Source organism: Nyctereutes procyonoides, unplaced genomic scaffold, assembly GCF_905146905.1.
Source record: "Nyctereutes procyonoides isolate TBG_1078 unplaced genomic scaffold, NYPRO_anot_genome, whole genome shotgun sequence".
In the NCBI taxonomy this organism is placed as follows: Eukaryota; Metazoa; Chordata; class Mammalia; order Carnivora; family Canidae; genus Nyctereutes; species Nyctereutes procyonoides.
The window spans coordinates 41900656-41915980 of NW_026575030.1; the positions used below are offsets into that span (position 1 = coordinate 41900656).

Genomic DNA, 15325 nt, shown 5'->3' on the forward strand with positions numbered 1-15325 from the left:
TTATAAGTTCCAATATTAGCACCCATCTCCTTACAGTTTGGGAGTTGGCAAACGTTTTTACTTAAGGGGCAGTTAGTAAATATTTTAAGATTTTCAGGTCGTGCCTTCCTTGTTGAAACTACTTAACTCATCCACCAAATGAATGTAGATATGGGTAGTACACTGAAAATGAATGAGTGTGGCTATATTTCAGTAAAATTTATTTATGGAAACTGAAATATGAATTTCATATAATTTTCACATGTCACAAAATATTGTTCCTGTTTTGATTTTTTCAACTATTTAAAAATATAAAATTTATGACTCCTAGACACTGGGCTAGGTTTAGCTCACAGGTTGTAGTTTATAAGACCCCTGTCGTGGACTGTTGACTGTCAAGTATTTTTAAATGTTGAGTTACACTTAATTTAAAATAGGAATAAAACTTTCCATTAATGTAAATTCTTTCAAGTATATTTTGTCATTGAATAATATAATCAAGTGTCACTTTAAGTGGTAAATGAAGGGGAGATTGCTGATCTCTATAATAGTTCATATGCAAAAACAACTGGTCTCTGTAATTTCTTAGAAGATGCATAGTGTAAAAACATAGCATACCCTTTGTATGGAGGTTGCTTGTCGGTTTTTGCTTTTGGATTCAAATTTATTTAAGATTCATTTTCTCTTAAATTGAGAAATATAATATGGATTTATGAATCAAATTCATGTGTTAATTATATATATATGTTTAGACATACAGTAATCCTACTTCACTGTAGTATTTTATTTGAAAAGAGCTTTGTGACCTCTTCATTTCCATTTATATTATTCAAGCAAGTGTTTACTACATGCCTACTAATTGGACAAACTCTATGCCTACAGAAATTAATAACTCTTGGTTTATTTCCTCTAGGAACAGGCAATCTAATGAAAAGTGCGTTAGAGATATGTCAAATTACTGATTCTTTTTATTTTTTCATTTTTATTTTCTTAATATCCCTGTGAGATAGTGAAAATAAGGATTAATGTTCTTTTTCCTTCTGGAGGTGAGGATATTTTGCCTGAGACAGACAAACTGATTTGCCATAAGTTACATGACTAGAAGGTATGAGATATTTTGACCAAGGTAACCAGAATTTTGGTTTCTGTACCCTTAGTATATATAAACTGTTCTGTGTGTATATATTATGGGTATATGTGTTGATGACTTAGTCCTCAACCAAAAGGCCATTTTAATTGTTCTCCTCATGGCATGATTAGGATGTTAAAACAACCCAAACTCTCATGTTAACCCTATGACCAAAAGCATGATATCTAGTTACTGAGTGCTAAGTCCTCTATAGGAACACAGACAGCAATATGAAGCCACTAGATTTTATGATAGAATTATTAACCTAGGTAGTTTCCTAATTGTTCAGTATTGTCAGGTACTAGTCAGCTGATGTAATTGATTCATAACTTTTTGATATACTCATATTCTGAGCTGTGGATGAATCAATGTGTGGCACCTAAATAGTCCATTTATATAATATATAACCACTCTCTTTCTCTCCATAAGCATTTATATGCATATGAAAATTTCTGTTTGCTTTGTACTTTTCAAGGTGCACACATTAAGTTGGTAGGTTATGCATTTGATATGAGTCATACTGTATCTGCCTGGTATACTTCAAAACTTCAGCTCCAGGCTTTGAAAGTGTGTGCCTTCTTTCTAACAGAAGAAATTTTATAGGGGATCCCTGGGTGGTGCAGCAGTTTGGCGCCTGCCTTTGGCCCAGGGCGTGATCCTGGAGACCCGGGATCGAATCCCACGTCGGGCTCCCGGTGCATGGAGCCTGCTTCTCCCTCTGCCTATGTCTCTGCCTCTCTCTCTCTGTGACTATCATAAATCAATAAAAAAAATTTAAAAAAAGAAATTTTATAGAGAAATATCTGAGTTTCTCTGAAATATCTTTATTTTGGTTGATCTTAATGAGAGGTGATACAGTTATTTTTTATGTTGAAAATCTGCACAAGTCAAACAGCCGATCAAGACATTTGAGGTAAGATAATAAGAAAGGGTAAATTTCACCTCCACCTGATTGATGTTTCTGGAAACAGCTGTCAGTAGGAGAAACTTTCCTTTATATAGCAGCTGTTTTAGTCTTGTTTAGAAGATGGAAGATGATGATACAATGGTAGCTGGTTAACTCAGAGGTGCTAAGTGCGGAGAGCCAGCACAGTTTTCTTCAATCAGATCATGTTTTGTTTTCCAATGTGCATTCTGCTTCTTATGTACTTCCTTGGCCTCTTGGCTTTCTTTTATTCTGTCCCTCATCCCGAGATGCCTCTCTGCTACACTTACTATGCCAGAACTCAGTCTGTTTTGGGTCATAGTGACATTGTCAGCTCCCAGAATAGATGGTTTCTTGATAGCTTAACCACGTCTTTGAGTTCTCTTTCCAGGACAAAAACATGGTAATGAATTGCAGTATATCTCTGAGGCACTTTATCTTCTTTAATGAATTTATCCTTGCTAGACAAGATAGTCTTTAATAGAAGTGTTATTTTTATATGTCCAAGAGAAATGTTGGGAGACAAATTATATTTTGTCAATAAAGAATAAGGCCAGTAATCTAACCCAGACTGCTTGGTTTGCGCAGATTTCTTGATCCAGGAATATTTTTCTTGATCTTTTCCCTATGATATTTAAAAGTCATGCAAGGCACATGGAAGACTCCCAGTGAAGCTTTGATTCTCCTTGTCTGATTTGCTACATAGCATAGGAACGAACTCAAGCACTGCGTGGCACAATCTTTTTCCTCCATTTTTTCCTTATCACTGCTTTCTGTCTTAACATGAAATAGATTGTGCAAAGACCCCAAGAAGCTCACTCTGAAGATGTAGTCATGCTCTATCCCATCGAGTTTGGAAAGAGCATGCACTTCCTCAGGGTTGGGTTGTGGCTGGGAAGTAGGTCTTTAAAATGATTATTCAGGGGGTGCCAGGGTGGTCAGCTGGTTAAGCATCTGCTTATAATCATTGACTCAGGTCATGAGCTCAGGGTCCTGGGATCCCAGCCCACATCAGGCTTCCTTAGAGACTTTTATATTTAGAGACTAAAAATTCTTCAGATTAAGTAGGGAGTATCATACTGTCATTTAGGTGGCACAAATTTAGTTGTCTTATTTGCCTACATTACTGAATAAAAGTGACCTTTTTTTTTTTTTTTCAAAAGTATGTATTGAACTACTATGAGCCAAGCATTGTGCTAGATGCTTGGGACACATACTATGTGGTGAGTTCTGACCAGTAGGTGTCCCTCTTACTGTTTTATTGTACTTCAGGGTCATCATTTGGTTATTTTAGCATATTTTACTGAATTTATTTCTTTACAAAAGAAGATCAGGAATTACCCATGAATCAATATTTTCTGGCATGAAAAATTAAGAGACTTAAACAAGTTCGAGACAATAAGCTGATGTCTTACCACTTTGTAGAACATCTGGATATGAAAATATTCAGTTACTACTTTGTTTTTTTCAATATTATTTATTTATTCCTTACTGAGAGACACAGGCAGAGGGAGAAGCAGGCTCTCCATGAGGAGCCTGACTCGGGATTTGATCCCAGGACCCTGGGATCACCACCTGAGCCAAAGGCAGATGCTCAACCACTGAGCCACCCAGGTGCCCCCAGTTACTACTTTAAAGCACCCTAAACCACCCTATTAGAAGTGGTAGCTTATCAGATCTAGGAGGAAGATCTTCTAGAATTTACTCGAAGGTACTGGGGGACCCTCAGTGCCAGATACCATGCTGAACACTGGGGATAGAAACTTAAGGAGAAACTGAAAGGCAGTCACTTTAAACAAAATTTTTTTTACAAAACCACAAAAGCTGTAATCAAAGAAAATATATATAAGTAAGTTCAGAGGGGAAGTGCTTTAATTATTTGTATGCTTTGATTTGGGAATCATTTTCCTCCTAGAAAATGTCTAAAGGAAACAGATTGTTTCCATTGCCTGTCTATATTGAGTGTTTTATCTTTGGGAAGGTAGTGTTCTTTCCTCTGGAAGGATCTTGGTGTGACTTACTGGGTCCTGTTTCAAATAGCTGTGTCTCATAGATGGCAGGAAGCCACAGTGATGACTAGAGCAAAGCCGTCCTCATAGTGACTTTTTTTGGATAATAGTTTAATTAAAGCTACTGAGAGTATGGCATAGTAGTTCAGAATACAGGTGCTGGAGTCTGGCAGGTCTGTGTTTAAATCTTGACTCTACCACTTACACGTTTCAAAATTTTAGGCAGATCTTCTAACTTCTTTAAATTTCAGTTTCTTCAATAATAATCTGAAGATAATAAAACCTTCACAGGGTTATTTTGAAAATTAAATGAGATAGAGCATGTTACATTGTAAGCACTTTTAGTTGTTAGAGAAATCTGACTTCGAGTCTGGAAGGAGTATTTTTATTGGCTTAAACATTTTATTTATTTATTTATTTATTTATTTATTTATTTATTTATTTATTTTATTTATGATAGTCACAGAGAGAGAGAGAGAGAGAGAGAGAGAGAGAGAGGCAGAGACACAGGCAGAAGGAGAAGCAGGCTCCATGCTTGGTGTGGGACTTGATCCTGGAACTCTAGGATCATTCCCTGGGCGTGAAGGCAGGAGCTAAGCCACTGAGCCACGCAGGGATCCCTGATTAAACATTTTATAATCTGGTGTTATTTCTCCAAAAAGGTTATTTAAGAAAATGTCAAATGACATGTCAACTACTATTTATTTTTACTTTACCCTTTATTCTAAGAAATCTCTTTGTTTTCTCATGGAAACATAAGAGTGAAAAAGCCCAATCTGACAATTACTTGTTAACTCATCAAGGTTTTATTCAACTCATTAATGAAGGAGGCAGAGGAAAAATGAAAGCAAGTTTGTAGAGCATTTGAAAAAAAGAAATTTATATAGTCAATTTGGACAATAGTTTAATGGATTGATTCAAGGATTAGGGTAGTAAAATCAAACTTTGGAGTCATCATTGCTACCGGGCCAAAAAAAAACTGAATCACATCTAGTTTTATTGCAGTTTTAGTATCAAAGTTTATAGGACTGTAAATGATCTGGACTATCAAACAAAATTACGTCTCCTCAGAGACTTAGATAAACTGTCATATTAGAAACTATTCTAGCATGATACTAAAAAAAAATCACAAGTCATCAATTTGCTTTATTTCCAAGTATTTCATATTTTCCTTTCTGATAACTATGTTTTAGTTCATAGCAATTAAGCCTCTTCATTGCTTTACCACCCTCCTCCTGTTGTGGAGTACATAGTCTATCCAACAGCAGGAAGAAAGATCTATGAGAGGATTACCATTGTTGGGTGGAGTTAGATGATTTTGTTTTTGTTTTAAATCAGGGAGGAGAAATGCTAATAGGGAAAGAAGGAAGCAGTTTGATGGTGGAGAGGAGCTATTGGCTCTGAGGGAGGAAAGAAGGGATGAGAATGGTGGGGAAGATTGTGTTCACATATTCTGCAGGGTTGTCTCTATGACCTCCTTAGAACTTTTTCCATGTTCCTAGGGCTGTGAACCTCTGTTGTCTAGGAAGCAGGAGAGGATGGCAAAAGGTCCAGAGTCTGCAGAGAATTGTGGTAGAATCCGTGCTTTTTGAGACCACCCTTCCCCTCCCCATGGGTGCAGTGTTGTACTCCATGGGTTCAAAGCTCCTTTCTTTGTGCTCCTTAGCGGGGTCTAATGTGTTCTCTCTTTTCATCCATAGCGGCATAGATGTTCACTATGCAGTTACCTTCAATGGTGAGGCCATTGGCAATACCACCTGGGACCTAATTAGCCTTCATTCCAACAAGGTGGAAAACCACGGTCTTGTGGAACTGGATGATAAGCCCACTGCCGTTTATGCAATTAGCAACTTCAGAGATTATATTGCTGAGACACTGCATCAGAATTTTTTGCTGGGGAACTCTTCTTTGAATCCAGATCCTGACTCCCTTCAGCTTATCAATGGTGAGTTGATATCCATCATAAAGTCCTTGTACACCATTAGTTTCTTTTCCAATATACTTTGGTGAGAACTAATTTCCTTAAATATATGTGGTTCTGAGCATTGTCCAGACTGCATGAGAAAGGAGCCATCCTGGTATGAATGAGCTGTGGCCATGCAGCTATGTTGGATAGATCAATCAGGAGCACTTAGGATACATGTAGGCAAAAGGCCACAAAGAGTGGAGAAAGTAGAGAACAGCATGACATTTAGAAGTAGTGTAGGGAAATGGGAGCAAAATGTAAGAAAAAGGGAAATAGAATATGCAAGTATGAGTTGGAACAGGTTATAGTGCTGCCAGGCCAATCGACACGTTAATTCTCCAAGGGCAAATCAACTGGTATAAAGACTTAAAAGCCAGAGAATGGAAAACAAAGAGTAGCTCAGGAAAGTTCAGGGAAGATCCTGGTCACAGAAGAACTGATAATGGGTGGTAGGCAAAATCCCAGAGAATCCAGTACCAAGTGTGAATTCAGAGAGCTGGAGAGATCCAGTTATGATACAAAATCAGCAGGTGGATCTGGGATCATCAAGGAGGGGTTGACTATGGATTTAGAGTCTAAAGAGTGGCCTAGTTAATCTCGGACTGAAGTTTACCAAGAATCTGTTTACTAGGGATGCCCGGGTGGCTCAGTGGTTGAGCGTCTACCTCCAGGCCAGGGTGTGATCCTGGAGACTTGGGATCAAGTCCCACGTCGGGCTCCCTGCGTGGAGCCTGCTTCTCTCTCTGCCTGTGTCTCTCATTAATAAATAAATAAAATCTAAAAAAAAAAAAAAGAATCTGTTTATTAGTGTTGCAACCGTTTAACTCATCAGGGACATGGTATCCTGTTAAATTACTTACTACTTCATCTTTACTTCCTTATGATTTCTTCACTCATGGGTAGTTTAGCTTTTAAAATTTTACTGAAATGATTGCATGGGAGTAATACCAGCTGCCAAACAGGAAAATTAATGAATGAGAGGCAATACTAACAATGATGCATTTTTAATAGCCTCTTCATTTCCCACATTTTCTTAAGAGAAGAAAAGAGTTTGTATCTTTTCAGCTATCACCTTGGCCTCTGTGTGTATATGTGTGTGTGTAAATAAATACAAATATGAGAGAGAGAGAGAGAGAAACTTTAACAAAATTTTACTATGTATAAAATACATTTACTTCCTAAAGAAGATATTTTTTGAGGGCTGAACTAAAACTTTAAATCTCTTTTCAGTTATTTTGGCTACTAAACTGATGTTTCCTTAAAATGACAGTGTGCTAAGACAGGACCACAAAGTGGCCTGACTTCAGATGGCTTATATAGTGGAGAAACTATTTTTGTTTTTTAATTAATTTATTTATTTTAGAGAGAGAGCGCGCACATAAGCAGGGGGGAAGGGCAGAGGGCAAGAAGAAAAAGAGAATCTGAAGCAGACCTCCTGCTGAGTGTGGGGCTTCATCTCAGCACCCTGAGATCACAGCCTGATCTGAAGCTTAGAGTTGGAAGCTTAACCAACTGCACCACGCAGGTTCTTCTAAAGTGGAGAAACTCTTTCTTCATGGATGATAGTGCTATTAGGCTATCAGTTCTAAAACACCAGGGAACCTTTGTCTTTTGGAGCAGTGCAGGTATCCTGGGTGTACTTTTTCATCGTTGTATCTTGTTAGAAAACCTGAGCCAGATAAAATAATGAAAAGAGAAGGGGCTTGTTATAATCTGAAGTTGCTGGGGTCCTTTTGGCAAGGCTAGTTTAAACTAGCTGGGAGCTACCTAAGGGGACAGCAAATAGTCAGAAAGTCCCAGGAATCTGGATATTGGGATCAGAGAAAAACATATAAGCTAGGAGGTCATGACCTGAAGGAGCTGGGAACCTAAACTGAGCATAAGGTATAGACACCAAGTAACAAGGGTAGTGGGAGAATGACCTGGAGGCTAGGGTATGCAATAGGCAAAGTGAGATTGTTTAGGAAACTAAATCCACATTTGGCATAGGAAGGTCTTCCTTTTATGTGGAGCCTTGTAGTAGAGCTACCTCTTAGAAGGTGTCCTAAAAAGGAGTTTAACAACTGAGAATTTCTAAGTAAATTTAACAAAAACTTTAGAATATACAGGAGAAACCATTTCAGGTGCTTTATCTTTCATTAGATGTAGGTTTCAATTGCACAGAACTTTTGTCTCTAAAATCTATTTCTATTGTCCTGCCAACTTAGAATGCTGAAAGACTTCAGTTTTCTAGGTAACCTGGTCATCATTTCTTAAAGATGTATCATCCTTTCCAGGTGCTAATTGTCCATAGAAGACAAGATCATGGTATATACAACTGAAAGAGAGTTTTGGGAAATACTTAAATCAAAGAGGGTTTTTGGCTTCTCATTGGCCTCTTTATGTCAGGCCAGTGGTAACAGATGAATAAAAAGAGATTCTGCTTCTATATTAGGTGGATATACCGGACCAAATCCTTTTTTTTTTCTTTAGCTTTTATAGATTCCCTCTCCCCTTCAGGCAAAATCAATTTCTTCTTTGTTTCCCATACATTGTATATATATCCCTCACATCATTTTATAATTTGTATTTATCTCTCTGACATAGGGAATACTTACACAGGAAAAACTTGGCTTTATGTTATAGTCTCAACTTTATCAAAGTCTGTAATAACTAAGCAAGGATTCAGGAAGCCTTTGCTGAATTAAGTTTTATAATCTCCTGTCTTACCTTTTTTGCTCTTCAATGTTGGTAATAGTGATAAACTCTCTGGTGTCCTAGCCCATTTTTCAAGGATACTTTTCTTTCAGAAAGGAAATAATTTTTCATAATCTTCTCCATTCTTAGCAATCAAATAAGTTGAGATTTCAGTTTAACTTCCTTATTAAAATGAAAATAAAATTAAAAACATCTGCTTCACAGGAATCTTGAAAAGAGTAAACAATGCTTGAAAGAAGAAAAAGAAATAACAGGAATATTTGAAGTGTAATAATGAGAATATTTTATGTTGGAATCTTATAAATGAGATAGATAGATGAGATAAATATTGATGCAGGCAGGCCAGGTCTGAGGACCCAGAGAGGGTCTCACAGGACCAGTCAAAGAGGGTCCTTGGCGACACACACAGGACAGAAATCAAGTATAAGCCAGCAGGAAGTGAGAGCAAAGTTTATTGAAGATATATATGGAGAGAGCAGTTACCAGACAGAGTGTTGGGAGACTTGGAAAAGGAGAGTCTTGTCTTTGTTTGGGGCCTGGGGTTTTCAATGAGGATTGTGGTAGGGTGTACATGTTCTCTCAGGCATCTGGGAACCAACTGGAACAAGGACAAGGGTCCAGGTGTCCTCCACAAGCCACTTATTCCTTCGAGCCAGGGCGTCTTGGCATTGAGATGTCTAGTGCCTGTGGTCTGGAATACACATGTGATGGCCTTGTCGAGTCATTCTCCCATAGCCCTTCCTTAGATGTTATCTATTGTGCTGGAAGGCTCTAAAAACATCATAACTTCTTGTCCTTACAAGGAGGACATACACTATTTGTTCTATGAGGCATGTGTAAAGTGAAGATGCAGATCCTAGGGAGAATAGAAGCAGGAAAAAGAGCAAAAAGCAGATTTTTGTGGAGTCCCTTAGTTTCCCTATCTCAATATAGGTAAAATAATGGAAAAGTAATAAACATTTTCTAAGCAAGTCTCCCGTATCTGTTGTGCCAAGATCTAAACCAGAAAAAGGAACAACTTGGTTTTTAGTTGTCCCTGAAACTCAAATACAATAGTGTCTCAACAAAATATGTTCCTTAATATTGTTCTTTCTTCAGTGAGAGGAGTTTTACTTCCTGAAACTGAAGACCAAGTTTGGAACACCCAAAGTTCAAGTCTTCAACCAACCCCACCAACCATTCTGGTAAGTATGTTTCTATGTTATATGCCTAGAATCAGGCCCTCAAACTTCTTTTCTTTATACACTCACCTGCTTACTTTGGCAGCATGAATTTCCTAAGCTGTTCCTGTTTCAAATATTTTCTTACATCATCCTTGGAACATCATTCACAGTTGTCAGCTCCAGAGTCCCAGGTATTGGTTCAGAAAATTTAAGCCTTCTGCAGTGGTTAAATGAAGTCTGCAGCAGTTAATTGCCAAGCTCTACATGTGGTATAAAACTTATTTATGGTTTATACTTGTTTGGTAATAATTAAGCTCTAAGTGCCCAATGAGTTGTCCTCTAAAAGTTACTCAGAAGTAGTTTTTATAACCAAGACTGTAAATTGATATACATAGGTACAGAGTATAGATTTGCATTCCAAGGATTGTATTGAAGAAAATTGTTAGACTCCAAAGTATTTAGAATAGCTTGTGTATGGGAGAGAGAGGGAATAATAAAAGTAGCAGCTATCTGACAAATGACAGAGACTCAAAATCAGGCCTCCTTTTAATCTGTGCTGAAAACATTTCCATTCACACAGAAACATCGTGAAATGAATGTTCCTTTTTGTTCTTACCACTCAACTCCGCTGGGTGTTTCTCTATTCCTTCCAAACCTCCACTTGCCATTTCACCTACTAAGAGGCATCTAGTAGAAAAGAAAGTGGCTACCTTGAGTGTAGTTGAAACAACAGCAGGGACACCTACAATCACAACACACACCTGCAGAGACTACCTGGTTATAAAGCATCCATGAATCTTTTGTTATCTCATAGAATAGTGGGACTCCCTTCTAATTCCCTACTCTTACTCTCTTGAGACTTCTCTGGCTCATAGAAGCTTTTTGAAATACTTGTTTCTTGATTTTAATCCTGCAATGAACATATACAAAGTCTGCCCCCAAATCACTTAGCCATTAATATATGCAGTCATTTCTCGTATTCTGTTGTAGAGCAGCTCAGTTTTGAAATGTGGTGTCACTGGAAGTACTCTTTTCATTGAGTTCCATATTGGAGAAAAAAGATGAGGGAGGATTGATAATAGAGATTACATTATTTGGTGTTTATTTGTTCACTTATTCATTCATTCAAGTATATTTATTTAGTGCTTTTCATGTGCCAAGTGCTGGGGAAGCCGAGATGAATAAAGATGTGGGCTTGCTCTCAAGAAGTTTCCAGTCTGGTAGACAGACTTCTACACAAATAGGACTTCTGTGCTATCATAGAAGTCCATTCAGGATGCAGTGGCAGAGGATGGTGATTCACTGTGAACATGGCACCAGTAGTCATTCCTTCTAATCATATTCATCTCAAGCTTCTCTAACCACAGAACTGTGATGATAAGATTTAGAGTGTTGTTGTAAAGATAGGAATTTCAATATGAGCTGGAGGTTGTAAGCTGGAGACCAGCCAGCTGGATGTGCTTTGGGACCAAATTTTTTAAAGAAGCCAACATTTAACAATCAGGATATTTTTGCAGGAAAATGCAGATTTCTAACTTCTTTTGAAAACCGGGAAGATCTGGTATTTAGGTTGGGTTTGGAAAGCGGCTGCCCCTTTACTGATGACAAGTACTGACTAACTGGGCTCACATGGTGCCTATAATGTGGTTCTATTTGCATTAAAGGCAACCTCTCAATTTTTTGAATGGTGGTAATTGTGGGGCTGTAACAATTTGAGGAGACAGTGGAATGTTAATGGTTAATAATAAGGCATGAAAAAAAGAATGATTATCTAGAAGTGTGTAGTTACTGGTTTTTCTTTTTTGGAGGGAGCAAGCTGTTAACATGATTTTGTTCTTTTATAGAAATGAGATTAATTTTTTAATAGATTGATTTTTAGGAATTATTTTAGAGGTAGGAATTTCAAGATATTGAATTTGACACTTTTTGGCATCCTAACTTGGAAAATCACATGTTGCACAGTATGCTTTCTATAGCACTAGCAAGCTTTTCAGTTGGCATTCACAGAAGTGAAACTTGGCCAGTATAAGTTAATATACTACATTGAACTAAAAGAAGAATTTTTGAGTTGAATTTGTTACTATGGGAACATCTACTCCTATAAAAATAAATGAAGTGCTATTGCTGGCACATATAGGTATACCTTTCACAATGTAAGAATACCATTTTTTAGGGGGCACGTATTTGGAAGAGATGGTCATCCTTATTTAAAAAGTCAAGTTGTAGGGTGCATGGGTGGCTCAGGCAGTTAAGCATCCAACTCTTGATTTCTGCTCAGTTGATGATCTCAGGTTGTGAGATTGAACCTCACCTTGGGCTCACACTCAGCATGGAGTCTGCTTGAGATTCTCTCTCTCTCCCTCTGCCTTCGTTCCTCCCTCTGCTCATGTTGTCTCTCTCTCAAAATAAATAAATAAAATCTTTTTTAAAAAGTCAAGTTGTTTACTTTCACTGTTTATTTGGCTTATTTGTGGCTTGTATTTTATCAGAGATATTATGTATTGTTTCAATTTTTTATGGAATGAAAGGGCATTCGTAGATATACTGAAATTGTGTATATTGTTTGAGGATTTCCTTTTCATTAAGGATTAAGCTGTTTTCCTGATGTGTGTCAGCTCGTAGGTTCTGTGTAGTAAAATTCAGTTTTTTCAGCATGGGTTAAAGAGCTTAGGCCATTTCACTTAGAATTCTGAAAAATTTCACATGTAGAATTTGCAAGGATATAAATATGCCTGACTCAACTGGATGAATATGTGCCTTTAACACATCTCCAGAAGTGATTTTAGATAATTAAGAGGAATAAAAGTAAATTCCCTGGTATAGTATGATTGTCTTCATTCTAACTACTTTTTTGAGGAACAAATAGGGCATTGAGCAAATGGCCTTCTTGCTTCTCCTTGAGTGTACGTGTGGTTTTAAATACTAGAAAAAGAAATGGGAAAGGAAGAAAATTTTCTGACTATACAAACAACCTCCATATTCAACCTAGCATATTAGAAAATAGGGTTTCCTTTCTCCCTTTGCTCTGTTTACCTGGGCCTTACCGACCTGTGGACATAGGTTAATCTGAATGAGAATGGACTGCTGAGGCTGTTGGTTCTAGTTTCTCCTCTGGGAATCCTTTTGCCATCTGGTTGTAGATACTTATACATATCTCTCAATGAACAGCTTAGTATGATGGGCAAAGCATGGGGACTAAGAACTCTAGAAACTCAGGAGTATAGTTCTGATTTTTTTCCTCTATTTTCTTTGTGGGCATTTCACTTCTATGAGATGCAGTTTCTTATCTTTAATCGACAAGGTTAGACGACATGATTCAAGAATCCTATTCTAAAATTTGATACTTGTGTTTTGTTCACACATATGTACATGCTAACCCCCCTAAAATGGTACTGAGACTCAGTTTCCAATATGTGAAGGGGGAGTGAGTGTTCCCACACAGCACCACATAATTCTCCAGACACCAGCTGGGTGTTCAAGGATTCAACTCAATTCTGACACTATCTACCCAGAGAGATAGCATCAGATTCCACAGGTTAAGGGCTCAGTTCTACAAGACTGCCCCCCTACTTCCACTTCAGACATCAGATATTGCAAGCCTCGGTTGCTACCTGTACTTCTGACCTACAAGCTATAAATCACAGGTTCCCATGACCTCTTCCTCAAGTTTGGTTGATTTGCTAGAATGGCTCACAGAACTCAGAGAAACATTTTACTTACTAGATTACTGATTTATTATAAAAGGATACAACCCAGGAATAGCCTGATGGAAGAGATGCATAGGGCAAGGTATGTGGGAAGGGGCACAGAGCCAAGCTCTTGCCAGGTATGCCACTCTCCTCAAATATCCAGGTGCTCACTAACCCAGAAGCTCTCTGGACTCTATCCTTTTCGGGTTTTATGGAGGCTTCATTACATAAGTGTGATGGATTACATCGTCACCTATTAGTAACTGATTCAACCTCTAGCCCCTCCCCCCTCCCTGAAGGCCATGGGATAGGACAGAAAATTCCACCCTTAATCACATGGTTGGCTTCATGGGCAACAAGTCCCAATCCATAGGTGCCCTCTAAAAGTTATCCCATTAACATGACAAAACATACTATAATAACTCTCAACACTTAGGAAATTCCAAGGGTTTTGGGATCTGTGAGCCACAAACTGTGGATCCTAAGACCAGATACATATTTTTAATGAATTACAATATTATATCTTCTCTCCTAACATAAGATTTAGAAACCAAAGAAAGTCTTTTAAGCATCTGAGCTTTTAAGCACCTAAGCTAGTATTTTTATTTAATTTGTTTTCCTTTCACCATCTGGACTTCAATTTGTTGACTTTTCATTTATCTGGAATTGAACTCTTACTCTCTCCATCTGATCATTCCTTTTTTTCTTCCCAGGTTTACTGAGATATGATTGATATATAACATTATGTAAGTTTTAAGTCATACATGATGATTTGATACACTTACATGGTGGGAAATAATTACCATGGTAGGGTTAGGTAACACTTTCATCACCTCACATAAGTACTTTTTTTTTTTTTTTTTTTTTGTGGTGAAAACATTTAAGATCTACTCTCGGGATCCCTGGGTGGCGCAGCGGTTTGGCGCCTGCCTTTGGCCCAGGGCGCGATCCTGGAGACCCCGGATCGAGTCCCACATCGGGCTCCCGGTGCATGGGGCCTGCTTCTCCCTCTGCCTGTGTCTCTGCCTCTCTCTCTCTCTCTGTGACTATCATAAATAAATAAAAAAATTAAAAAAAAAAAAAAAAAAAAAGATCTACTCTCTTAGGAGTTTTCAAGTATGGGGCAGCCCGGGTGGCTCGGCGGTTTAGCACCGCCTTCAGCCCAGGACATGATCCTGGAGACCCAGGATCAAGTCCCATGTCAGACTCCCTGCATGGAGCCTGCTTCTCCCTCTGCCTGTGTCTCTGCCTCTCTCTCTCTCTCTCTCTCTCTCTCTCTCTCTCTCTCTCTCTCTGTGTGTGTGTGTCTCTCATGAATAAATAAATTTTAAAAATGAAAAAAAAAGGTGTTTTCAGTATGTAATACAGCATTGTACATTATAGTTTGACATTATATGTTTGACATTAGATCCCCAGAACTTACTAATCTTATAACTGGAAATTTTTACCCTGTGGCCAACATCTCCTCATTTCCTCCAACCCCCCACCCCTGGAAATAATCATTCTTGTCTCTATTTATAAAAATTCAGCTTTTTTAGACTCCACATATAAGTGGTATCAGGCAGTATTTGTGTTTTTGTCTAGTCCGTATCACTTAGCATAATGTCCTCAAGATCCATCCATGTTGGCATAAACAACAAGATTTCTTTCTCGTGGCTGAAAAGCATTCCGTTTGTGTGTGTGTGTGTGTGTGTGTGTGTGAGATATAGTCCGACTTATTAATTTTTGCTTGTTGCCTTTGCTTTTGATGTCATATCCAAAAATCATT

General features: G+C 38.0%; 1 protein-coding gene across 1 annotated transcript in view; it reads left to right on the forward strand.

Moving 5' to 3' along the window:
* The window catches only part of IMPG2 (interphotoreceptor matrix proteoglycan 2), an 80837-nt gene that overhangs the window by 38053 nt on the left and 27459 nt on the right, over positions 1-15325 (forward strand). The window contains exons 9-10 of the mRNA XM_055316038.1: positions 5743-5987; positions 9804-9889. Of these exons, the coding sequence (XP_055172013.1) occupies positions 5743-5987; positions 9804-9889 (331 nt within the window). The remainder of the gene's footprint in view (positions 1-5742; positions 5988-9803; positions 9890-15325) is intronic.